The 27,475-nt window shown below is 42.3% G+C and overlaps 2 protein-coding genes across 7 annotated transcripts in view; one reads left to right on the forward strand and one right to left on the reverse strand.

The window, feature by feature from the left end:
* Nucleotides 1–6,166: 6,166 nt before the first annotated feature.
* TDRD6 (tudor domain containing 6) lies at nucleotides 6,167–20,188 on the forward strand. Its single transcript, XM_026507307.3, has 5 exons — nucleotides 6,167–12,227; nucleotides 13,618–13,742; nucleotides 15,240–15,329; nucleotides 18,709–18,772; nucleotides 19,610–20,188. Exons 1-5 carry the CDS (start codon nucleotides 6,167–6,169, stop codon nucleotides 19,651–19,653), a joined length of 6,384 nt encoding a protein of 2,127 aa, XP_026363092.2. The 3' UTR covers nucleotides 19,654–20,188.
* Nucleotides 20,189–21,721: 1,533 nt separating this feature from the next.
* The window catches only part of PLA2G7 (phospholipase A2 group VII), a 40,850-nt gene continuing 35,096 nt past the window's right edge, over nucleotides 21,722–27,475 (reverse strand). For all 6 annotated transcript variants that reach the window (XM_026507309.4, XM_026507311.4, XM_044387182.3 and 3 more), the window contains 3 exons: nucleotides 26,751–26,921; nucleotides 24,410–24,558; nucleotides 21,722–23,295 (listed from right to left, as the gene is read on the reverse strand). In XM_026507309.4, the coding sequence (XP_026363094.1) occupies nucleotides 23,153–23,295; nucleotides 24,410–24,558; nucleotides 26,751–26,921 (463 nt within the window). In that variant the 3' untranslated portion in view covers nucleotides 21,722–23,152. The remainder of the gene's footprint in view (nucleotides 23,296–24,409; nucleotides 24,559–26,750; nucleotides 26,922–27,475) is intronic.

Genomic DNA, 27,475 nt, shown 5'->3' on the forward strand with positions numbered 1-27,475 from the left:
CTAAATAGAGATAACATTTCTTAAATTTGCTTTTAGTAAGGAATAAAGTATTTTTATCAAGTGTTCCAAGTCCTAGTTCATTATAAGCCAGTAGTGGTAGGACCATGTCTTATTTTTATATAAATCTTTACTCTCATTAGTAGCATTTCTTTGCTGTTAGACACTCAACAAAAATTGATTACAACTATATATAACATAAATCAATTAATTTTGTCTTCATTATTTTAAGAATCTATCCTAGACTAGTCTGAAATTTCTTTCACTTTGCTAAGAAAAAAAAGAAGGAAATAATTCAGGGAGGTTTTAAGTGTAAAAAAAAGTGCTGTTCTATCATCTTCACCTTTTTAAGCACAACCCTTTATTTACAACTGAAATAGTTTACATGTTCTCCTTGTTAATGAAAACAGATTCCCGCAGAACCTCCACTGGGGGAAAAAAATGTATATTTTATTATAATACATGATGGTTAAAAAATTGATGGGAGGTAATCAATTCTTTTCTCCCCAATTAAACCATTGGGGTTTACCAAACAAATGATCACCAAACAAATATATATTATTACTAAATGCCAGGCAATGTGGTGGGCAGATTGACCATGAATTCTAAAGAACATTATCCAATTTGGATTCTACTTATGACAAAGATAACTTAACTATGAGCAAGTCCTTTCATTTCTCTTGATTTCCATTTCTTTATATGATGAAGGGACTGAACTCTAGAATCTTCTAGAATCTTAACTTGCATATACTTGAAGGTGGGCATTATACTGATGTCATGGGGAAAAAACAACAGGATTTTTAAAAATTTGTGGGGATTTGCTTTTTCCTGGATTTGATTAACTTCTCATATTTCAAACTTGGTTAAGGTTTATTCAAGCCTTAAAGTATAATACAAACTTTTTATATGGGTGGCCTGTTTCACGAGAAAATCCTCCTCACAGAGCGGCAGAGTCCTCTTCGTTCAGGCAACTCTGCACGTTACCCTATTTTATTACCTTCAACTGCTCCTCATACACAATAAAAATGAAAATATTTAATGCCACGCCCAAGACCCTCTCCTTCTGACTCCAAGCCATTTTCCTAGCCTTTGTATTTCACTACATACCTGCACTTGACCTCCTTGCAAATGCATTGCTCCACTTTTTTCTCTGGAGACGCTCTTCACTTGGCTGCTTTTCATGCAGTGTTCCTGCTGAGCTCCCCGCCTAATTCTGCGCCCATCACTACCCCCCATTCATGCTCATTTGGGGGTTAAAGCCTACTTTAATATCTAGAATTATCTCTGAAGACTCCCACACTTTAGACACCTCTGTGCTCCTGCTGCTTCCCCGACTGAGGATATGTGTCTGTATACACGGATTTATGCCTGCTTCTCCTATACAGAACGAATTGTTTGCAAGCAAGGACCTTGTAATACATCTCTGATTCCCTTAAAACTTCAAATAGAAGCCACTCAGAAGGTATTTGTTGCATTCAGAGATTTTGGGGGGTGGGTGGAGAGAGAAAAACATTTATGCACGCACCATAAAGTCATATGTTGTTTTTCTCCTACCTTCAGAATAATTATGTTGGGTCAGTAACACATGACTTCATAAGATTCTTTAATATTAACTGCTTAACTGCATTTTCAAAAGATCGTGTGTGTTTAAACATTTGTAACTGTTCTAATGTTTAAGAAGTATTCAACAGTTTAATAGCTATTCCACAAAAAAAAAATGAGAATTTAATAGTTTAATACAAAATATATGGTTGGTTAATAGTTAATGATGTGAACCAGTTTATATTATTCTTCCTTTTACAGTGTGTATGGAAATTATATCACTAGTTTGGCCTTCAATGGTAGCATACAAATACACATTTATCCACTCAAGTGTTACATTATTTCTGAATCTTGAAGAATACATGATTATGTTTCTCTCCCCGTACTTTACCCCCAACAGGCTGCTGTGATTGCCAACAGCAGCAGGAGCCACTTTGAAGGTTTGACAAAAGCAGACGAAGATGCTTAAAGATGTCTGTTTGCTGAAAATATCTGGTAACAAACAGGAATATATGTGAGTAAATATAGTGCATTATTCTGATTTTTAAAAATAAATGTTTTAAAATGCTGATTGGTCGTAAGAGGTTTTGTTTTGTCCAGATGTGGTTTTGCCCTGATGACTTTTTAACTGAAAGTGGTAATAACAAATTTAGAGATCATTTTTAAACCTTCATCCTTACTTTACATAATTGAAATAAAAACCGGCTTAGTGGAGATATCAGATTTGAAATATTTAGATTAGCAAAAAAAAGGATGCTGATGCCTTGTCACTATAAATTTATTAATTTTACAATAAATCCATCTCTGCTATTGATCCAGTTCTGCTGTGACTAAAAAGCATTGGCAACTGATAATTACAGTGACGGGCACGCTCCCTGGCTAAGGAGAGAGGAGGAGATAACGTTGGAATTCCTTGAAACACTAGAGAATCGTTCTCTTCTGTTTTAATAACATATTCTACTTTGATTTCCACAATACTACTCCCTCCTGTTGCTTACTATTTTTCAGTCTCTATTGGCCATTTCTTCGCTGCATGGTACTTAAATTTTGGTTCTCTGAGGTTCTGTTCTTGACCCTCTTGTCACTTTTCACCCTCTCTCTTTCGGAAGACTCATGCAGTTCTGTGAGTTTAGCTACTACACTTAAACCGGTAATTCCCAAACATTTACCGTTACTCATTCAATGGGAGATGTTGTCATTATCTGTATTTCTGGCCCTTACACAGTTCTAAGGCTTTAGTCATGTTTTCTCAATTGTCAACTATACACCTCCTCCAGGATGGCAACAGTCCTTATGAGCTGACATTTCCCAATATTACAAAAAATATTGTACAAATATCGTACAAACTTCTGTATAAATATTGTACAAAAATATTGTACACATCCTTCCTCCCTGCCCTTTAAAATCTGGTCCTGCTCCAGGATTCTCTGCTGCACTACAAACTCACTAAAGCAGCCAAGAAACTCAGGACAGCCTTGACTTCTCATTTGTTTTTTGTTGTTGTTGTTGCTATTGTTTACTTATCACCCAAAATACTTAAATCCATTTATAAAAAAGTCGACTACAGACCAATGTCTCTTAGGAACATGGATGCAAAAATTCATGAGTGAGACTTCATACCCATTAGGATGGCTATTAACAACAACAACAACAACAGAAAATAACAAGCATTGGTGAGAATGTGGAGAAATTGGAACCCTTGGGCATTGCTGGTGAGAACGTTGCAGCTACTATATAAAGCAGCATGGGGTTTCCTCCAAAAATTAAACCTAGCATTATCACATGACCCAGCAGTCTACTTCTAGGTACAGAGGCAAGGAACTGAAAGCAGGGACTTGGACAGATAGTTGTACACCAATGTCCATAGCAGCATTTTTCACATAGCCAAAAGGTGGAAATCCAAACGTCCATAGACAGATGAAAGTATGAATGCATAAAAAAATGTGGTATACACACACACACACACACACACACACACGCTGGAATATTATTCTGCCTTAAAAAGCATGGGAATTCTGAGACATCCTACAACATGGATGAATCTTGAAAACAATATGCTGAGTGTAATAAGACAGACATATACGACACATACTGTACGATCCTACTCATATGAGATAACTAGAATAACCAAATTCACGGAAACAGAAAGTAGAATAGTGGTTACTATGGGCTGGAATAGGGGAGAATGAGAAGTCAGTGTCTAATGGGTACAGAGTTGGGGATGCTGCAAAAGTTCTAGAGATGGATGGTGGTAGCAGGAGCTTAATCTTCACATGCAGTGGCCTGATTAAGTTCCCTGTCCATCAGCAGAGCAATACAGAGCAAGTAAAGCTACCTCTCCCAGACACAGAAGAAGTAGAACATTGGAAATATCTGGGACGATGGGAGGAACAGGCTCTCAGCCCATAACGGCCAAATAATATGCCCCTGTTATCCAGGAGTAAAGGCCCTGAGCCATGGAAGCCGGTTGGGGGACAAGTTCGATAGAAAACAGAAGTCATTTACTCTGTCTACAACCCTGTGGTCTCCATAAGAGTTTGGCTATACTGCTTGAGCTGGTATAGAGCATTGAAATCTCCATTATTCCATGGGACAATCAAACAATTCCAGATGATAATAAGACCATTCTATAATGAAGAACTTCCTTTCACCTTGAATGACACAGCTCCAGGTAATCGGCTTATTCTCTTGTTAAACATTTATTGCATGTTGACTAAAAGTCCTGTATTGTGCTAGGCACTGAGAAAATTAAAATATATGAAAAGAGTTCTTGCCTTCGAGAAGTTCATATTCTGGTAGGAAGGAGAAATAGTAAACAGTTGCATGACATGATAGATAAATCATATGTCACAAACACTAAATAGAGGTGTGTAAAAGGGAAGAGAAAATCAATTCCACCTGGGTGAATAATCGAGGAAGAGGACATCACAGCTAGATCTTTCTAGATGTTTTTAAATCAAATGTTCATTTTTCTTCTATCATTAATATAAAGCATTAATTAAAGAAAATTTGGAAAATGAAACTGAATTTTCAAGGATGAGTTTATCAGGTAAAAATCTAACTTTTAAAAGAAATCAAATGATTCTTTTATTCATTTAGCGGGTATTTATTGCTTCAGCCCCATGACAGGTTCCAGGAATGCTCAAAGACAACTGCCATTTAAAAGTAAGCACAGGAGAGGCTCCTGGCTGGCTCAGTCCGGCAGAGCATGTATCTCTTGATCTCAGGGTTCTGAGTTCAAGCCCCATGATGAAGAGCTTGCAATCAATCAATCAATCAATCAATACTTTTAAAAAGAAAAAAGTAAGGACAGGAGGCATTGGCAGCATGAGGTTACATCTAACCTGGCTAGATTGAAAATGCTGAGATTTACACTGTTAGGCCAGGATTATATTAAGCATTGTCTTGATTTGATCTACATTGTATTTGATATTTCAAAATGAAGGAGTGACATGAGAAACTCCCACAAATGTGTCTGACTTTGCAAATGAACAAAATCTACTATAGACATATCTCTGGGAGCTACTCACAGTTTGCCTGCACGTTCCCCCTCCTGCCCCTTCCCCTGGAGTCTTCTGAGGGTTACCTTGGTTACGATTTAGTCCGGGGAACAGAACAAGAGTGCAGCCAAGCGGTCCTCTGGCATAGTAGATACAGCAAGACTATCAAGTCCGGTTTCTTCCGTTCCTCCAGACCTCCTTTTGTAAGGCGTGTTCTGTGCCAGCCCTGTGAGTAAAAGAATAAACGCCTGCAAAGTTGGAGAGCCAGAACTAGGCAAACAAAAAAGGGAAACTCAAACTAGTAATTGTGCAGAAGGAAGATTTTCACAGTCTCCAAGGACATCCATACTTTACTGTAACCCTCACAACTCTATCAATTCAAGTGAAGGAACGGGTTCATGGAAGAAGGTAAGCAACTTGCTGGGGGTCACAACACTCAATGCGCCCAAGCCACCCCCTGCGCCGCGGGACGCAAGGGCACTGGCGCGCCCTCAGCCTCAGCCCCAGCCCGGGAGCGCGGGGCCCTCTGAGGGTTCGGCCTTAACGCCCGGGCACGTGCCAGTGGCGCCTCCCGCTCTCCTTCCCGTTTCTCCCCAGCCTAGAGCCGCGCCGGGCACACGGGGCTCGCTCAGTACCGCGCGGGCGGCCGAAAAGCACTTCACTCCGGGGTCTGCTTCCGGCGCCCCCATCCCGCCCGCCCGCCCCCCACCGCGCCAGGCCTGCCGCCGCGCCCTCCACGGTGGAAGGCGCTCTGAGAAGCAGATTGGGTCCCGGCCCTGCCGCCACGCGGAACGGCCGTCGAAGCCCCTTCTGCCCGTCCTCGCCTCCGCCCGCCCCGGGGCTCCAGCTCCCCGTCGACGCGCCGGCCCACCCGGCCCGCCTCCCGCGCCCGGAAGCCTGGCGCCGCGCGCTGCAAATGCCTTCGCGGCGCGACCGCGGGCGGTTGGTCCTGCCGCTGGTCTTACCAGTCGGCGCGAGTCGCCAAGGGGGCGCCTCACCAGGCGGCTTTCCAGGTCCCTCTCTGCCTTGAGCCTGGGTCTGCGGGGCTGTCCCACCGGGGGCGCGGGGGCGGGCCTGCCGCGCCGCCCTGACGGCTCAGGGGCCGACGGCCGCGCCGCGCCTGGGAGATGTGCTCCACGCCCGGGCTGCCCACGCCGGGGGCCTCGCTGGTCCTGCGGGTGTCGTTCGTGGACGTGCACCCTGAGGTGATCCCCGTGCAGCTCTGGGGGCTGGTGGGCCAGCGGCGGGAGGAGTACGTGCGGCTGAGTCAGGAGATTCAGGAAGCTGCGGCCACGCGCGGCCCGTGGGCGCTGGGCGGTGCCTCGGCCTCCCGAGGCGAGCTGTGCCTGGTGCAGGTGGGGCTCGTGTGGCACCGCTGCCGCGTGGTCAGCCAGCAGGCGCAGGAGAGCCGGGTCTTCCTGCTCGACGAGGGCCGCACCATCACGGCCGGCGCGGGCTCGCTGGCGCCAGGGCGCAGCGAATTCTTCCACCTGCCGTCCGAGGTACTGGGCTGCGTGCTGGCGGGCCTGGTGCCGGCGGCCGGCGGCGGCGGCGGGGGAGGCTACGGCGAGCCCCAGCACTGGCCGTCCAGTGCCGTGGACTTCCTCAGCAGCCTGCAGGGCAAGCAGGTGCACGGCCGGGTGCTGGACGTGCTGCTGCTCCACCGCCTGGTCCTTCTAGAGGTGCCCGGGCTGTTCCAGCAGATGCAGGAGCTCGGCCTGGCGCGGCAGGTGCCCGACAGCCTCTTCCGCTCGCTGCTCAAGCGCTACCTAAAGGCGGCCACTGTGGGCATGGGCTCCGGGGCCCCGGTCCTCCCGCGAGTCCCTCCCAAGCAGGAGCAACCTGGCCTGGATTACTTCTACCCGCAGCTGCAGCGGGGCGTGACAGAGCCCGTGGTGGTGACCCAGGTGTGCCACCCCCACCGCGTTCACTGCCAGCTCCGGAGCCTCTCACAGGAGATCCACCGCCTGTCCGAGAGCATGGCCCAGATCTACCGGGGTTCCACGGGCACGGGGGATGAGAACTCGACCAGTGGCACCTGGGAGGAGAGGGAGGAGAGCCCAGACAAGCCCGGCTCTCCGTGTGCGTCCTGCGGGTTGGACGGACATTGGTACAGAGCGCTCTTGCTTGAGACTTTCCGGCCCCAGCGCTGTGCCCAGGTGCTCCATGTAGATTATGGAAGGAAGGAGTTAGTGAGTTGTAGCAGCCTCCGCTACTTGCTGCCTGAGTATTTTCGCATGCCCGTGGTGACCTACCCTTGCGCTTTGTATGGACTCTGGGACGGCGGCCGAGGCTGGTCTCGGTCACAGGTCGGTGACCTGAAGGCGCTGATACTTGGCCAGGCAGTGAATGCAAAGATTGAATTTTACTGTTCCTTTGAGCACGTGTATTACGTCACCCTGTACGGAGAAGATGGGATCAATCTGAACTGTGTATTTGGAGTCCAGTCCTGTTGCTCGGCCGACCGTTTCCTTCAGAGCCAGGGCATCGGAGAGGATGAGGAAGAACCAGAAGCCGCTTTTCAGTCTCCGTCTCCCGCCGAAGACGTGGATGAAGAGATCTCGCTCCCGGCCTTAAGGTCTATCAGGTTAAAGATAAACGCCTTCTACGATGCCCAGGTAGAGTTCGTCAACACTCCTTCCGAGTTTTGGATTCGGCTGAGGAAACACAAAGGCACGTTCAGCAAGTTGATGAGAAGAATGTGCAGTTTCTATTCCTCAGCCAGTAAGCTGGATGGCGTCGTTTTGAAACCCGAACCCGATGACCTTTGCTGCGTCAAATGGAAAGAAAACGGCTATTATCGGGCTATGGTCTCCCGGTTAGATGACAGGAGTGTGGATGTGTTTCTAGTTGACCGTGGCAGTTTGGAAAATGTGGATTGGTATGACGTGAGGATGCTGCTTCCCCAGTTTAGGCGGCTACCCATACTGGCTCTAAGGTGCACACTAGCAGATATTTGGCCTTTGGGGAAAAACTGGAGCCAGGAGGCAGTTTCCTTTTTTAAAAAGACTGTGCTCCACAAAGAATTAGTTATCCACGTCCTTGATAAGCAGGATAATCAATATGTTATTGAGATTCTTGATGAATCGAGAACAGGGGAAGAAAACATTAGTAAGGTAATTGCTCAGGCTGGGTATGCCAAGTATCAGGAATTTGAAACAAAGGAAAATGTTCCCACAAATGCCCACTCTCCAGGGCATGTTTCAAGCCATTTTACTGCTGAGAATAGCAAGATGTCTCCTGCCAAAAAGGTAGAAGCAGAGCAGAAAGCCAAGAGAGACAAAACGACATCTGTTTCAGAAATTTTGACTGATACGACGGTCATTACAGGTATTCCAACTGGACTAGTTGTGCGGGAAAAAGAGAAAAGAGTATCTGTTTATTCTCCTCTTATACGGAATTTCTTGGAAATTAATCCAGGCTCTACTTGTAAAGGACAGCTGAAAGTCGGAAGTACAGTAGAAGTCAAGGTGTCTTATGTCAAAAACCCTGGCTACTTCTGGTGTCAGCTGACCAGGAACATTCAAGGATTTAAAACTTTGATGTGTAATATCCAGGACCACTGCAAGAACACGGCTGCTCCTTACCAGGCGACCACCCCCGCTTGCTTGGCAAAACGAACAGTAAATGGAAAATGGTCCAGAGCCGTGATTAGCGGGGTACAATCCGCAGAGCATGTCAAAGTAATGTTCATAGATTATGGAGACAAAGAAATGGTGTCTGTGAAGAATATTTACTCAATTAGTGAAGAGTTTCTCAAGGTTAAGGCTCAGGCTTTTCGGTGCAGTCTATATAATTTAATTCAACCAACTGGTCAAAATCCTTTTGCGTGGGATGAGAAGGCAATACAGGCTTTTAGTGAATTTGTAGACAATGCATGGGAAGAGAATCTGGAATTAAAATGCACGATATTTGCTTTGGCTTCAGTACAAGATGAACTGTTTAATGTTGTGGATTTGCTAACACCCTTTCAGAGCGCCTGCCATTTTTTGGTAGAAAAGAGACTCGCAAGACCTGTTAAACTTCAGAAGCCTCTGGAGTCCTCTGTTCAGCTACATTCTTACTACTATTCGACACATGATATGAAAATTGGGAGTGAAGAATCCGTGTATGTAACACATGTTGATGACCCTTGGACATTTTATTGCCAACTGGGAAGAAATGCGAGTATTTTAGAACAGTTGTCCTGTAACATTACACAATTAAGTAAAGCTTTGCTGAATTTAAAAACATCTCCCTTGATCCCTGGAAACTTGTGCCTTGCCAAGTATACTGATGGAAACTGGTATAGGGGGATAATAATAGAAAAAAAACCAAATAAAGTCTTTTTTGTGGATTTTGGAAACATGTGTGTGGTAACAAACGATGATCTGCTTCCAATACCTAGTGATGCATATGATGTCTTACTTTTGCCCATGCAAGCCGTTAAATGTTCATTATCTGATATTTCTGATCATATCCCAGAAGAAATTACAACGTGGTTTCAGGAGACTATTTTAGATAAGTCATTGAAGGCTTTGGTTGTAGCAAAAGATCCAGACGGAAGACTGATTATAGAACTATATGATGACAGTATTCAAATTAATGCTAATATTAATGAGAAGTTAGGGCTCCTTGGCTACAAAGGTGGGACAAGAAAAAAAGAAAGTGAAGCACTCCTTGCTGCAACTGAAACTCTTGAAATTAAGAAGGAAAATATGAAGTTGTCACCTACAGAGTACGTAAGTAAATCAGTAGAGAACAAATTATGTAGTATGGAGATCTTGGGAGAATCCTACAAATCTAAGATCAGCACAGCATGTAAGGAAACCAAGCTTTTACAAAGCTCAGCAAAGACAAACTTAGTCGCTCCGGATCAGGACTGTGTGGGAAATCAGGGTAATCAAGCGTGTCCACTAACACCAGAAAAGAAAGAAGAAAGTGTTGCTGAGCCACCTTTGAAAGCGGCAGAACTAGAAGCTACTCCTTCAGAGAGAAACATAGGAGGCTCCTATAACAAAGATTTGCCGCTAAAATTTCCTGACTTCCCTCAGAAGATTATAATGCCTGGCTTTAAAACAGCTGTGTATGTTTCTCATATAAATGACCTTTCAGACTTTTATGTTCAACTAACAGAAGATGAAGCTGAAATCACTCATCTTTCAGAGAGATTAAACGATGTAAGAACGAGGCCAGAATACTATTCAGGTCCACCCTTGCAGAGAGGGGATGTAATATGTGCTATTTTTCCAGAAGACAGCTTATGGTATCGAGCTGTGGTCAAGGAACAGCAACCCAATGACCTTCTTTCTGTACAATTTATCGATTACGGCAATGTTTCTATGGTTCATACTAACAAGGTAGGTGTGCTTGACCTTATGAATGCACTGTTACCAGGACTGTGCGTTCACTGCTCCTTGGGGGGACTTTGGGTCCCTGAGATTTTAAAATGCAAGGAAATGATGCATTACTTTTCCCGAAGGACAGATGAGGTTCAAATAAGATGTGAATTTGTTAAATTTCAAGACAGGTGGGAAGTTATTCTTGCGGATGAACATGGGATCATAGCAGAAGATATGATTAGCAGATATGCTTTCAGTGAAAAATCTCAAGCAGGACTTTCTAATCAAATGATTACAAGTGCCTGTTTGAAGTCTGTCAACAAAACCGACATCGACATTTCACTGTTTCTTGACTGGTATAACCCAAAGATGAAGATGATAAGAGCTTATGCCACCGTGATAGATGGACCTGAGTATTTTTGGTGTCAGTTTGCTGATACTGAGAAACTTCAGTATTTAGAAGTAGAAGTACAAACTGCTGGAGAACAGGTAACAGACTGGCGAAGTTGTGTCCCATGCCCTCATATTGGAGATCCTTGCATTGTGAGATACAGAGAAGATGGGCATTATTATCGGGCACTTATCACCAATGTTTGTGATGATTATCTTGTATCCGTCAGACTTGTAGACTTTGGAAACATTGAAGATTGTGTGGACCCCAAAGCACTCTGGAACATTCCTTCTGAACTTTTGGTGGTCCCCATGCAAGCCTTTCCATGTTGCCTGTCAGGATTTAATATTTCAGAAGGTGTGTGCCCTCAAGAGGGAAATGACTACTTTTATGAAATAGTAACAGAAGATGTGTTGGAGATAACAATATTAGAAATCAAAAGGGATGTTTGTAATATCCCTTTAGCAGTTGTTGACTTGAAAAGCAAAGGAGAGAGTATTAATGAGAAAATGAAGAAATATTCTAAGATTAGTATTAGTAACAGCGATCTGCCCTATGAAAAAAAAGGCCCAGAGACAAAGGGAGCCCTTGGGCCCCTCAGTCCTGAGGCTGGACTTAAGAAACCAAGCAGTAAACCTGGACAAGAGAAAACACCATACTTAGAACCACAGACAGATGAGCTCCCTGAAAGAGTTGAAAAAGACTTCAAGGTTATCGAAACCAAGCCAAGTAAATTCTATGACCCTGACACTGATGACATTTTTGAAGCTTTTGAAAACCCATGCGAAGATAAAATTGGCCCCGAGGTACTGGAAGGTAAAATAGAGTGCCATATGGTTGACAAGGACAAGTTTGATGATAACTACCTCATGACAGGATTTAACACGTTCCTACCACAGGCGAGCGAAACAAAGGAGATACTAGAACTGAACTCCCTCGAGGTGCCCCTTTCTCCTGATGATGAATCCAAAGAGTTCCTGGAACTGGAGTCCCTTGAGTTACAGCATTCTCTCGTCGTGGACGAAGAGAAAGAAGAGCTAGGCCTGGTGCCTCCAATCGTGCCGCTGCCCCAGGGCTGTGACCCAGGAGCCGCCCTGCAGCCATTTACGGTGCAGCTCCCCCTGAGCTGTGACTCAGAGAAACAGCCGGAACTCGAATTACCCGCAGCCCAGATGTGTCTGGATGACAAAATAAATCCCACGTCTCTAAGAGTTGGTCAGAAGGCCCAAGAACCCACGTGTGCAGAAGACACAAGAGAGTCAAGTTGTGTGGAATGTTTCGAGGACCAGCCCCGGTCACCATCGCATCCCCATGGAAAGAATCGTGATCCCAACATGCAGATTGAAATGAATACATATAAAGAAGAATTTACAGAGTATAACAACAGAGATGCCATTTCATCATTGACTTTGTTCTCTGAGGAAGAATCCAGAGCTGGAAGGAAGCCCCATAATGCTTTACAAGATCCTGTCTCAGGTAGGTGATTTCTCTTATTTAACTCAGTGCCTTTCAAAAGTACTTATTTGTCTTAAAGATAATGATCGTTTTTTTTTGGTCTTATTTGGTTTTTTATGTTAATTTTGGGGGAAAAGGATTAGAACCTGAAAAGAGAATCAGATTTGGCTTTCATGAAGGGCATCTCAAATGTGGGGAGATTAAGTTGTGAAATCAATGTAGAATCGTGCTGGATGAAATGCTGAATTGGTAATATTGTGTTTAAAAGTAGAATGCTTAAAATTTGTCTCCAAAAGTAATTATGTTTAAAATGTAAACAAATAAGCTTTAAAATCAAGAGGTTATGTATTTTAGTGAGTCTTAACAAAACAGCGTTCCTTTGCTAAGCACTGTACTGTAGGCATGAATTGATGATAGGGGTTACTTTTGCAGTTTTCAAATTTAGCTGTTTTGTTTTATGCATATACCTTGCCGTTGATTTAGAAACCCCTAAACAAACACTGGATTTAGGGAGCTTATATTAACCATACAAGAGAACAGCCATGAGTAAATATTGAGGTTCAATATTTCATTTAGGTTCAAACTCAACGTTAAGTTATTGTCACTAACTTTTTCATAAATTACATTTATGGATATTTTCTTGGCTACTTAATAAGATTTAAAAGTTACATGGAATGACTTTGAGGGTTTTTTTAAATAATGTTAGACTTTTTATGTCAATTTTTATATTGATAAATTTGAGCCATCATACAGAAGAGAGAAAACAGCAGTCTAGAGAGAATGAAAATTACCATAATCCCACCACTTGCTTGCTGTCGTCTTTCACCCTGTCTCTGTGTGTCTATTTACATACATTTTTAAAAACTAAACAGAAATCACATTATCATAGTGGGTGATCCTGCATTTTAATCCTTTAAACATGCTTTCAAAATATTTTAACTCTCTGGTATGCCACTCTGTGGATATACTGTGATTTACTAAAGTATTACCCTGGATTTTTAGTCCTCATTGCCACATTTTAATAATAATGAGTAATAGCTTTATGATAAGAATGGCTGCTAACTTGTAATATGCTGCTTTGCTAAAGAAATGGTTGTTGTAACCATGGACCACACCACATGTGGCAACAATAACCAGCCTTTAGGAGCAAGTTTCAAAGTCAGGAATCCAATTCATATCCTTCAAAAACACATCAAATCATGGTGGTGTTTTTTGAAGAAAGCGGAAAGGAATTATCTTGGGATGGGGCACCGGAAGAATTTAAAATAAAGTTCAGGAAAAGAGACAGACTCAGACCATACACGATGTTGATTATATAGGAATGCAAGTGCAGATTAAGAAAATGCTTTGCTTGCGTAGCTAACGTTAACGGGTCAAGAGGTATGCATTGAGGCTTTCTTCACTTTGGCAGCTCAACCAGAGAAAACCTACGCTCTGAAAGGATTTACCGTTGGATCCAAATGTGTTGTGTGGTCAAGTCTAAGAAACACATGGTCTAAATGTGAGATTCTAGAAATCTCTGAAGAAGGCACAAGGGTAAGTGGAAGTATTTTACCTCCAAATGTACTTGGTGACTGTTAAGGAAATTTTACCGGACTTTACCAACTAGGAAATGCAATTGAACAGACATTTGCTGAATCATTCCTCCTGATAATTTGGTGCAGTGCAAGAGTCATTTCACAGCATCTCCAAACATCCTAGCAAGAAACCATCTTAGACTCTTTCATTTCCCTGGTCTCTGACATCCTATCAGTCACCAAATTCTACACTTTCCACTTCTTATCACTTAGTTAAAACTTTTTATGCCTAATGCCACTGCCTTGGTTTTAAGCCTCTTACTTTACAAGTAGATTGCTCTGTTACCCTTCTATTTGGTTTACTTCTTCTAGTCTTCCTTCAGTTGATTCTCTAGAACTGCCAGTGTGAAGTTTGTCAAATGCAAATCTGACTAGGGCATTCCTGCCTGTAAAACTTGCTGGGGCTTTCCAGTTGATGGTGCTTCCCCTGTGATCTAAAAACCACCCGTATCAGAATCACTAGGTGCATTTCTTAGATTGTAGATCCCTAGACCTTGCCCTGGCTGGCCGATTCAGAATTTCTGGGGGTAGGACCAGGAATGGGCATTCTTATACCATTAAAATTCGAGAACCTCTAGTCTAGGATAGAAAAGTCAAGCTCATTAACACGGCATGGTCCTCTAGAGGACCTGGAAGTCTTCTAGGGTTGGGTGTCCATATTCTTCTCCAGCCTTATGGTTCTATTTTGTACCTTATATTAGATGGACGACAAACTGTTTGATTTCTCTTATTTATACCATTCCACTTGGCTTCTCCGATATATTTAATAACGCAGTTCTATTCACTTGTATTCTGTCCCCCTGCCAGAGTGATTAATTTTCACTTATTTTTTAAAGATTTTCATTGCAACTTCATTTTCATTTTGTGTTGCCTCTTCCAGGAAGCATTCACTAGCATTATTTTCTAAATCTCTCCATTTTGGGACGCCTGGGTGGCTCAGCTGGTTAAGCATCTGCCTTCGGCTCAGGTCATGATCCCAAGGTCCTGGGATCGAGTCCCACATCAGGCTCCCAGCCCTGTGGGGAGTCTACTTCTCCCTCTCCATTCTGTCTCTCAAGCCTCTCTCTCAAACAAATAAAATCTTTAATAAAAAAAAATAAATCCATCTTTTCACCCTCCCCCTCCCACCAAAAACCTTTGGCTTGATATCTATATTATATTCCTATTCTTCCTACTACAGAGGTCTGTAATTCCTACATTGTATTGCAATGCTCTGCTTATAGGTCTGTTTTTCCACAAAATTTTGAACTTCTTGAGATCTCATTTTTAGCCATCTTTGATCTCTAGGCGTAGATACACAATATGTTAGTTGAACAGAAGTTCTGTTGAATTGAAGTTTAATAAAATCATTTTCATTGCCTTTTGAGATATTTCATTTGAAGGATTGTTACGGTCCATAAATCACTTACAGTTTTTGGAAACTACCAGTTTTTATTATTTTTTTTTTCTTTTGCAGGTTTTGAACCTTTCAAATGGTATGGAGGAGATAGTGAACCCTGAGAATGTCTGGAATGGCATACCCAAATTGGATAAGAGTCCGTTTGAGGTACAGAATTATATAAATACTAATTATTGAGAGCATTGTCTTTCATTTTGAAAGGTGACTTAAGCTATTTCCAAAGCCCTTGTGTTTGGGAATAATGGAGGAAAAAAAATACCAATACTGGGATAACAACAATGAAAAACAGCAGGCATAAAATCAGTGATTCTTGATTTTATGCCAGGTATCCCCTTGGGCAAACTAGTTACGAATGTTTTACTCTTTGATTTTTTGGAGGGATTTTAAACATGAAAATCGTTTGGTGTCTGAGACCTTTATAAAATGTGTTTGATGTAGAAAATCTGGAAAAATGCAGAGTTTAAAAGGAGAAAGTATCTGTCACCTGTAATACATCCATCCGAAACAAAGAAATGGATCTGTTTTGTGTTCTCTCATAATTGTTTTGTTTATATGGAACGTAAGGATATCATCTACATATTTGGAGCATAACTGATTTCATTCGACATAGTTTTATACTCTGTGTTCTTCATTTAAAATTATATGGGGGACAGTTTCCCACGCTGTTATGACATCTGGGCATTTGAGTTTATTCTATTTGCAGTTTGTTGAGGTTCTTTCTTTAAAATCTGTGTCAGATAATTCCAGCACCTGGTCATCTCGGGGCTTGCCATTTAATGGTTGCCTTGAAAAATGATGAACTTTTCCTGATTCTTTGTATGTTGAGTAATTTTGGATTACGGCTTGAATGTCTTGAATATTATGTTGTAAAACTTTGGATCCTGTTAAAATCTAGAAAATATTGAAGTTTTTTGTTTTAGCGGGTGATCAACTGTTAGGTTCATAACACAAGTTCTGTCTCTCCTGTGCTTGTTGATTCCAATGTCGGTTTACTTTTTTTTTTTCTTTAAAGATTTTATTTACTCATTTGTCAGAGAGAGAGAGAAAAAGAGAGAGAGAAGGAGGCTCCCTGCTGAGTAAGGAGCCGGATGCTGGACTCAATCCCGGGACCCTGGGTTCATGACCTGAGCCAAAGGCAGATGCTTAATGACGGAGCCACCCAGGCGTTCCTACTTTTGTTTGTTTGTTTAAAGATTGTATTTATTTATTTGAGAGAGAGCAAGCAGGAGTGGGTGGAGGGGAGCAAGGGGGCGGGCAAAGAGAGAGGGAGAAGTAAACTCCCCGCTGAGCAGGGAGCCTGACACAGGAGCTGGATCCCGGGAGCCAGAGATCACGACTTGAGCCAAAGGCAGACGCTTAACCCGCTGAACCAGCCAGCGCCCTTCAGTGTACTTTTCAAAGCCATTGCTGGGGTGTTTGGGTCTGTCAAGAGCATAAGGCACTCAGGAACTTAGGTCGCAGGTCTGTGTGGAGCAGATCGGGTCTTACAGGCTTTGCCATCTGAGTGGGTTCTCTTCTGCATATGCATAGCTCAGGGTTGACCTAGGGATTTCTATCAGTTCTATACAGTATTAGGGGTTCACATTTTCCAATTCCTTTTCTCTCTGAGATTTCCTCCCCACTTTCCGGCCTCAAGGGTCCCCTTTACTTGCTCCTCTACACAGACCATGTTCTCTCAAGCTTTCCCTCTGAGCTGTCACGCACTTCTGTTTGACTTGACTGAGCCTGCCTTCGGAGCGAAGCGGAGAGAGAAACAAGAGACAGAATAATACCACCCCCACCCCCACTCCACCCTTTCAGGTAATGGGCAGCTCTTTTCCCAGTTCCACTGGGCAGAATCTTCTCTCAAATTTTCACATGCCTGTCTGCTGACGGCTGTCCCCAGGCAGCAAGTGGGGCTGGGCTCAGGACAGGGCCAGAAGGAAAACACGAAAACCACTGAAGATCTCCCACCTCTCCCACCCTTTCCTCACTCCCTAGCATTCAGGGGCCTCTTTTCCCCATCCGCTGGCTAGAAGTAGGGATTTCTCTAAGACTTGAGCTCTGACTTGCTGGGGCTTCAGGTCAAAACTAGGAGACAAAGAAGGAAAAAATAAGAAAGAAGAACACAAACCTGCGAATCTCACCACTGTGATGAGTCATTATTCTGGTTTTTTACTTCAGTTCTCAGTCGGCCTGTACCTATTTACTTTTCAGGGTCCACAGATAGTTGCTTTTTGTATTCTTTCCAGAATTTTTTTTAAAGATTTTATTTATTTATTTGAGAGGGAAAGAGAGAGAGAGAGAGAGCACAAGCAGGGTGAGGGGCAGGCAGAGGGAGAATCAAGCGCCCCACTGAGCAGGGAGCCTGACACGGGACTTGATCCCAGGACCCCGGCATCATGACTTGAGCTGAAGGCAGACGCTTAACCAACTGAGCTACCCAGGCGCTCCTCATTCCAGAATTTTTAGTTGGAATTAGTGTGAGAAAGAGGCCGTAGTTGGCTGCAACCAGAAGGCCGTAGTTGCATAATATTCTATGACATGAATGGTCAGTCACTTGTTAAACCAAGTCTCCTAGTGGGGCACATTGAGGTCACTTGAAATGTTCCACTATGAAAAATCATCAGACGTCTCTCTCTACCTTCTTATATTAATTCCACGCTTTTGTCGACTTGTCAAAAATAACAACTTGCTTCATTTATGTTGCTTCAGTATTTACTAAAACTTTCTTTTCCATTCTCATCTTTTCCATTCGTTGATTTTCAAGAATCCACAGCCAAATGCATAGGTAAATACATACAAGATTCTGTTTGGTTAAACCACCCCATACCTGGAGACTTTCTGATTACATTTTTTTTTTTTAGAAATCTTTTTCATCTGAGCAATTTCATTTCACGGGAAGAATATGTCTCATGAATTGATTTCTGTACAGACCTCATGTACGCACACAGTGCTGTTATTTGTTGAAAGGAATGCCCTCTTCATTAAGTCTTTAATAATGGATAATGTGTTCGAATAGTAGCTCTTGAAAGAGGGACGGGACACCAGAGTTGTGGGTTTGGGAGCTAAAAATTGGAAAAGGGTACTGAATTCCTTGTGTGGAATGCTCCAGGAGAGAGGTTCCGGGACAGGAAGTATTGGAAAGATAGAAAATGTACTCGGGGGGGCGCCTGGGTAGTGCAGTCGTTAAAGCGTCTGCCTTCGGCTCAGGGCGTGATCCCGGCGTTCTGGGATCGAGTCCCACATCGGGCTCCTCTGCTGGGAGCCTGCTTCTTCCTCTCTCACTCGCCTGCTCTGTTCCCTCTCTCGCTGGTTGTCTCTCTGTCACATAAATAAATAAAATCTTTTAAAAAAAAAAAAAAAGAAAGAAAATGTACTCGGATGATTCTTCACTATAATATCAGATCGTCATGCTTTTAAAAGGATACGTGTTTCACGGTTCACCATTTTTTCCTGGTTTCTCTGTGGCCCCCTTTCTGATTTTAATCATTTTGTGTCTGCAACAAAAAAAAATTGGTAGTAATCCAAAGATTCTTTTTGTTAGGCTACATTCCACACAGGGAGAAAAGATCTTTACTTCGGGTCATCGGATGATACTACCATTGAAGGTAACTTGTGTTTTTAAAAGGAAATAACTCTTATCACCAGTTTGCTAAATCTTAAAGATACCATTATCTTGAATCCTCAAATAAAAATGGTTTTTCAATTTCCTGAGATGTCAGTAGTAGGAAAAAAAAAAAAAAAAAAAAAAACAACCCAAAGCAACTCTTTAGTTAAAAATATTAAATGTGCTTCTGGGGATGAATAACCAAAAAGAGGATTTCTTGAACTATCATAAGAAAACTTATTTGTTGATTGCATTAATCTTGAAAATTACATTGTGAATTTGATAAATTTATATTTTAAAAGACTAAAGAATTTTCTCAGTGTTGATTAACTCATACATTCAAATGATCTCTGTATGTGAAACGAAATCTTGGAATTTCTTTCTGGGTTTTTAGTTTATCTCGTAAGATTCAGTTTGTCGGAAGTGACTGGTTATTGCATACTCTTGTTCATAAGGAGCACACTGGTTCTTAGAATCGAGGTACACTGAGAATGAAATCAGCTCTGGGGGGCTATAGTATTACATGAAAAATACAAAGTAACGGAAGAGAACGAAGGATTTACTTGGTTATCAGCTTGGCTAACATCCTTCTAGCAAAATATAAAATATGCCCATTTGGTAACATTTTAGAGAAACTTTGATAACAGGTAGAGTGTGAGAACCCAAATACCAAAAGAAAAAACCCCCAACAACCTCTGCAGGAATATTTCTCCGTAGAATAATTCTCACCATTTTGAGAGGACATTACATTGTTGTAGTAGCACCATGTAAATAATTTTCTTGTTTCTTTCTTTTTCAACTTGAAGTTTCTCTCTCTTTTTTTTTTTTTTTTTTCCAGAAAAGGGCTCTGGAAGTGATACGGATTTAACAATGGATCCCTAGATGTGGCCAGTCCGTCAGAAGCTGCTCTTGAACGAGCAGCACCTCGTGCAGACCGACGGAGCATTCGAGCAAACGGGGAGCTTGTAGTCACCAACAGCTGCCATTTTTGAAAACTTTGCTGTGCATTGAAAACCAAACAGATCTCAGGGTGATGACGCAGTGTATGAATAGTGGTGTCACTGTATATACGGATCTGGGATCTTTCTTCTCTCTTATCTCCCTTTAAATGTGTTATGTTCCTAACCAGGAGGATTTATTTTGCTAAATAATTTGCTAACACATTATGCAAATTTCAAAAAAACCCTTATTTTTGTTTCTTTTGAATATAGTGTTTAAATTAAAATAGAGAATTATAGGTTTATGACAAGTATATGATGCTACTTTGGGGGATGGCTTTGTTAGCAGTACCTCCTCCAGACTTTGTTTTGTTTCCGAAGCTTTGCCTGTCTGTCTAGTTAAACATTTGACTAATATTCTGTTTGATTTTGGAAGTATTCTAATATGACCCCGGATTTGAATAAAGTTCCTCCTGAAAGGCGTGGTGGTTTCATTTGATTAAAAAGGAAATATGATTCTGGAACATGTGTGGTTCTGGATTATCCGCAGTAATGGGGGAAACAGTAATCGTCAATATGAGCTCTTATAGGTCAGTCCCTGAGCTGGTGCTTTAATGCATTTCTCATTTAAATCTCAGCCACAAGGGGCATATCAATATTAGCCATATTTTACAGGTGAGCAAATTGATGCTTTTTAGAGAAGTTACATAACTTCTCTAGGTCAAAGAGCTGGAGAGTCTCAGAAACCTGATCAAACCCAGACCCGTCTAACTTCAGAGCCCATGCTGTTAAAACAGGGTTTTGTATGGGCGGTGGTACAGATCCCAGCTGTGGGACACCTCTTCGCTGTATGCTGCTAATGAGATATGTGACCTGGACAGGTTGTACAAGATTCTGAGACTTGATCTTCCTCATCTGTCAAATGGGGAGAATAAAACCTTTCTTGAAGTGGTTTGAAGACCAGAAATAGTATTCTTTTCCTTGAAAGATACTCAATGTGCACAATGGGTCATTATTATATTTTTAAATTTTAACTCATTAGGTCTTCTCCGTGGTTATAGTCTCCTCTAGCATCTGCATGAACCACCGACAAAAGATTTTTAAAAGATGCTACTGAATGAGACATCAGGACAATCAGAAGAGTTATTCATTCCTAAAACAAACAAGGAGGTTTGCTACGTGAAGGTGGGGAACGATGTATGTCTGTGAAACATTATCAGACCCCGAAGCCCAAAGGGGGAACAGGGAGAATTAAGGACATTGAAACCTGGGTACAATTTCAACAAGTAGAAAGGAGAGGGTTTTGCAATAAACAGTTGAGGTAGAAAGCATGTTGCTTGTTCCTGGAATAAGAAGAGACGAGTTTGGTTCATTCCTGCAGGTGACACAATTGTGGATTAATGGCAGAAAAGTTCAGAGAAGATACATTAGGACCAGAAAGCCCTCAGTTTCATGCTAAGAAGTTTAAGTCTTTAAGAATTTTAAAAATCGGGATGGCTATAGGATAGGATAGAAGTCAGATTTCTCAAAAGGAGTGATTTTGCACCCTAAAACATTAAGATAGTCTGAAGTGCCCCATCCAAATACACGATGACTTATTAACTGAGCAGAAGGGGTAGGGGACGGAATAGTCATGGTTAACCAGGCTTGCTTACGGAGTTCTGATTATTCCCGCTCACACAGGCTTACACAATTATGAATTCATAGGAACCAGACCATAATGAAGCCAAAATATACTTAACTAATGAGTGGCACACATTTTTATATTCCTCGGGAAACAAAAACCATTTCCCATGACTCCCAGATGTATAAGCATAAAGTTTTAAGCTTTTTACCTCCATGTAGAGACCTACCTCAGAGATGTGGGTTCAGTTCCAAATCACTACAAATACCATAATGAAGTGAGTCAAATGACTTTTTGGTTTCCCGGTGCATATAAAAGTTATGTTTACACTGCAGTGCAGCCTATCAAATGTGCAATAGCATTGTCTAAACAAAGCGATATACATACCTTCATTAAAAACTACTTTATTGCTAAAAAAAAAATGCGAACCATCATCTGTGCTTTTAGTGAGTCATGGTCTTTTTGCTGCCGGAGGGTCTTGCTTCCATGTTAATGGGTGCTCACTGATTGGGGGGCGGTTGCCGAAGGCTGGGGTGGCTGTGGCCATTTTTAAAAGTAAGACGACCATGACGTTTGCCACATTGACGGACTCTTCCTTCCATGAACGATTTCTCTTGCATGCTGTTTGACAGCGTTTTACTCACAGAAACTTCTTTACAAACGAGGCGGTCCTCTCATGCCCTGCCGCTACTTTCTCAACTAAGTGTAACTCCTAAATCCTTCGTGGTCATTTCCACAATCTTCACAGCATCTCCATCTCAAGCCACTTTCTTTGTTCATCTGAGAGAAGCCACTCCTCAGCCATTCATGTTTTATCATGAGATCGCAGCAAGTCAGTCCCCTCTTCAGGCCCCACGTTGAATTCCAGTTCTCTTGCAATTTCCACCCCACCTGCTGTTACTTCCTCCACTCCAAGTCTTGAACCTTCAATTTGTAAGAACTGCAGTAAACTGCAAAGCCCACTAAAGCAATGTCTGCTTGTATTCTATCCACTTCCACGACTTCATACGGAATTAAAGAACATAAAACTAACTGGAAAAAATCCACCAGTTAAAAGTAATTCTGCATGTTTCCTTTGTTATCCTTCACAGCCTTTGGGTGAATAACGTGTTATAACTGGAGTGTCATGTCCTATGCACCCTGAGTACAGGTGAGAATCCACCAGAGATAAACCATCAAGCAAATGCAAACAAATTATAAACTCTCTTTAATCCATTTTAATCTGCTGCCTTTGCCTTGTCTCCGGTATTCTTACCCTTGGCCACCCCCCATTTAGTTAAGATATTGAAACTGGTTAGTATCCCGAATCCTGTGGTACAACAATGCTTTTATCATTTGCTTTATCTAATTTTTCTTCTCATGACCAAAAATCAAAGGGAAGTGCTTCCAGTTTCTACCTAGAATACCAGGTTGCTAAAACTCAATTCTACTCACAATAAAAAAAAGAGGCATGAAAACGTGTATTGTACTTGTAAGGAGCGTTATGTCTTTGCAACACGTTTTCTTTAGCATTGTGCCCGTTTTGATATACTTAGCCACTAAAGTAGTGTAAAAGTAGTTATTAATTTTGACACTAAAAAGCATCATTTTACTAAAATCAAAATTTAGGCTGGCATGGTTTTGATATACGTCTGTCTTCCTTTACATTTAAAGAAAAAAAATTTGTCTAAGCTTCAATCACTTTTATGGTATAGTCCACAGTTTACAATATGAGTTATTTGAGAAAATACATTAAAATCACACACACACACACACACACACACACACACACACACACACTTTTAGACCGTTTTTAAACAAGACTTTTAAAAAGGTGCTTTTAATCTAAATTCTCTTGCTCTGTTCCTGTAGAGTTCTGTAGAGTGACATGCTGGCTGGTTATGTTAATGTTGGTCCCTGGGATAAGATTATCATCATCTCCTTCGATCAAAGAATCCCACTGATCAAAATCTTTCTGCAGTCCTGTAAAATAGAAACAGTAGTTAAGCTTACTCAACGTTTTGAGAGCACGAAACAGCTCAGTGCCTCTAGGTGGCAGCACAGACTCACTAATGATGCATGATTCCAGCAGCCTGGTCCGCTGGGTAGGAGCTCCCCACAGCAGCTGCTTCTAAGAAATGGGACTATGCAAGTTGGCGCAGCCACTTCGGAAAACAGTATGGAAGCTCCTCAAAAAGTTAAAAATAGAGCTACCCTATGATCCAGCAATTGCACTACTAGGTAGTTACCGCAAAGATACAGATGTAGTGAAAAGAAGGGCCACATGCACCCCAATGTTCATAGCAGCAATGTTCAAATAGCCAAACTGTGGAAGGAGCTGAGATGCCCTTCAAGAGACGAATGGATAAAGAAGATGTGGTTCATATATACAATGGAATATTATTCAGCCATCAGAAAGCATGATTACCCAACATTTGCATCAACATGGATGGAACTGGAGGAGATAATGCTAAGTGAAATAAGTCAAGCAGCGAAAGACAATTATCATATGGTTTCACTTATATGTGGAACATAAGGCATAGCATGGAGGACATTAGGAGAAGGAAGGGAAAAACGAAGGCGGGAGATCAGAGGGGAAGACAAACCATGAGAGACTATGGACTCCGGGAAACAAACTGAGAGTCTCAGATGGGAGGGGGTTGGGAGGATGGGCTAGCCCGGTGATGGGTATTAAGGAGGGCACGTATTGCATGGAGCACTGGGTGTTATACACAAACAATGAATCATGGAACACTACATCAAAAACTAATGACATACTGTATGGTGACTAACATAACATAATAAAATTTTTTAAAAGAGAGAGATGGGACTAGACACCACTAGCTGCCAGGCCCCTCTGTAGGGGAGTCCGCCAAGTCTGCACAGAAACACTATTACCTTTAACAGGTAGACTCATACATAGCGTGCAAAGCAGCAGAATTAAATCTCTCATGCTTTTGTTTTCGAACTGATTTACTGCCCTGTTGTTACATTGCAGACCAGCTGGAGACAGTTAAAACAGGACTAATGCTGGATGAAGACAGTTTTGTCCTAAGAATCACCTGGTTTATGTCATGAAATATACTTAGTTTCTTACCTAAATGCTTTTGTAAAAATGCTAATGAAGCTTTGTTGCTAAGATCAAGTGCTACATTTGAATCTATATCTCCTTTTAAGGTGAATATGTATCCAACTATTTTGCCAGTTGCAAAGGTGAAATCAGCAAAATTCTGATGGACTGAGCCCCTGAAAGAGAAATGAGACATTGATAAGACACATAGTTTGACAATTTACTTTTGTAGGTAGGGTGCAGGAAGGATACTGGCCTCATCGGCTACTTACTGAAAACTAAGGAAATAAAACTTGTAGATTTTGATCTCTTTAGATGTATTTGCGGGTCACAGCCTGCACGTATAGGGATCTTAGTGTACATACTCCTCTTCCCTTCTAGATAAACAAAGATTCCAGTCTTCCTTGGCATCTTGGCTTTAGAAGAAATGATTCCAGCTCTTTTTCTTTTTCTTTGAGCTGATACAACGTACTACGTGTTGTAGGGACTGTGTACCCAGAGCCAGAAGCCTATTACATTTGCTTACCAACACCACTTAACTTCATATCTATTTGATGCTGGTCAAAACACACTGCACATAAGCCTAGGATTAAGTAGATTTAAGGAAAAGAAACCCTTTCGCTTGTATTGTTTAAACTGTAAGTATCTTATATGTATCATTTATGCTGCTCCTTAAATCCACCAACAGCCTCACATCAAGCACAACGGCCTTTTTTTGGGCTCATTTTCTACTGCCTCTGAGACATTTGACACTTTCTGGCAGTTTTTCTTTTTCCTTTGTTTTCTTGACCTTCTCTTCCCTTGTCTGTACCTTCCCTTCTTCCCCTAATCGCTCTGTTCTCCACTGGCTCTTCATTTACATGTAGACATTCCTCAAGATTCTGTTCCCAGACCAATTTTTACTCACTTGGTGGTCTTCTCTATTCCAAAGATTTCATGTATAATACACGAATTTACTTTCCTAGTGCGTGGCCAGACATCTCTACCCAGATTTCCCTGGCTCAGGCTGAGAGATCCCAAGTTCAGAACACATCTTTCCAGCCCCGCCGGTGCTGCTGCTTCTGCTAAGCCAACCACAGCTCTCAGTTATCCATCCTCGAACCACAGCCACCTGCCTCCCCCGCTCCTACTTCCCTGCTTCCACTCACAACCTGAGTGTCAGAAGCACAAAGCAGGTAGAAACAGGGTCAGGAGCAGACTCCTGGATGCTACCGACAGTGGAGGAATGGCCTCAGGGAAAGGAGGTAGGGGAGAAAGGGAGGGAGCAGTCTACACATAGGAGGAGCAGCAAGGAGTAGGGTTGTAGTATCCCGGGGAGGAGAAATAGGGGAAGTCTACAAGGTCAAGGTCCAATGGATGCAGAGAGCAGGGTCCAGGCTGCAAATAATCTGCTGGGCCTTTTCTGTGCTTGGTCGGGCGAGTTGCAGTACACCGGTGGGGGTTTGGGAAGTTAGCCCATAGGAATCAAAGCATAAATGGAAGTATAGATGAACTATGAAATATGAGCGATCTGTCCAGGTTCCTAGCAGAGAAAAGAAAAAAGGGTAGAGAAGAGCCTAGTAAGGAAGTGGGGTTAAGGAAGGCTAGGCATTCTGCATCATTTCTGTTTTAGAATTAAATAGACTTGTGCATACAAATATTGAAGCCCTTAACTAACTTGCAGCTGAACTACCCAGATCCTCCTCCTATCTTTCTAAAGTCTCTTGATCCTTCAAGACCAGTTCTACTCCCACGTCTTCCAAGCAGCCTTTCCTGAACACCTCCGGTGGAAAAGACACCAGTCTCTGACCCCATAGTGCTCGCTGCCTATACGGTTTATGTTTCCTTCCCACCACCTCTTCTTCTTCGAAATAAGCCTTACCTTGCAACAGCACATCGTCAGTTCAAAACTCTCCTGGGGTTTCTTTCTCACGTCCCCGATATCAGCATATCACTGACGCTCCAGGGTACCCCATTATAGCTTTGGGGAATTTCTAAACTCGTATTCTTTCTACACAGGTACACACTGCGGATCTCAACAGACGCTCTGCCTTTTTTCCCCCAAAGAGTTCCTAGTCTAGCCTGCTCCCTACCCCAGCCCCCAAATGCATAAGCCTGCTCTTGTGTTTAGATAAAAATAGCATGTATCCTAATGTAAATTTTAATTATCAGTATATGAAGGACTTATGTTAACGCTACTCAAAATATCTGCATTTTTAAAAAGAGCAAGCATAAATGCACTTAGACCCTGAAATTATCTAATCTCCCTCATCGAAAGTCTCAACAATGAATTTAAGAGCTCTGTCATGCCTACCAAATGGTTATCTTTTGGCGTTTATCCAAGTTTCTGTTTCAGATGATGAAATAAATCACTTACTAAAATACTTACCTGATTGTAATCATGTTTCTTTCTTTGCCAGGCAAGTAGCTTTTTTCCATTCTTTTGATATTAGCAGGATATTGGAACCGTTCCGAGTTGATAAAAAAGAGGGGCTGAGGAATTCTGGAATATATTTCATCATCCAGCGGAAACATCCAAGCATCAAGGGCAATCCCGCACCTGCAGGAGGTCGGGGACGATGACAAAGGCTGGTTACACACTGACTGACATACGGAATTCCTAGTGATGTTAGCATTAATGGGCACACACCACCCTGGTTTATTATGGGCTATCTCACGGGTATTATACTTCAGTGTGGGAAGGGGCTATGATTAGCTTTACAGGTAGCAGACTTGGAATTACAGAATCATTTTCTTTAGGAGGCGTTTAGAAATTGTGAAAGATACAGTGTCTTTATGACGTTTTACTTATTTTTGTTACATTGCTTTCAAAATAAATTTTTTTTAAAGATTTTATTTATTTATTTGACAGAGATAGAGACAGCCAGCGAGAGAGGGAACACAAGCAGGGGGAGTGGGAGAGGAAGAAGCAGGCTCCCAGCAGAGGAGCCTGATGTGGGGCCCGATCCCATAACGCCGGGATCACGCCCTGAGCCGAAGGCAGACGCTTAACCGCTGTGCCACCCAGGTGCCCCTCAAAATAAATTCTTAATAATTTCTCCAAAACTGTGGGGTGTCTGAAGACATATACAATATATGCATATTGCCCCTGCG

The sequence above is a fragment of the Ursus arctos genome, unplaced genomic scaffold, assembly GCF_023065955.2.
Source record: "Ursus arctos isolate Adak ecotype North America unplaced genomic scaffold, UrsArc2.0 scaffold_29, whole genome shotgun sequence".
NCBI lineage: Eukaryota > Metazoa > Chordata > Mammalia > Carnivora > Ursidae > Ursus > Ursus arctos.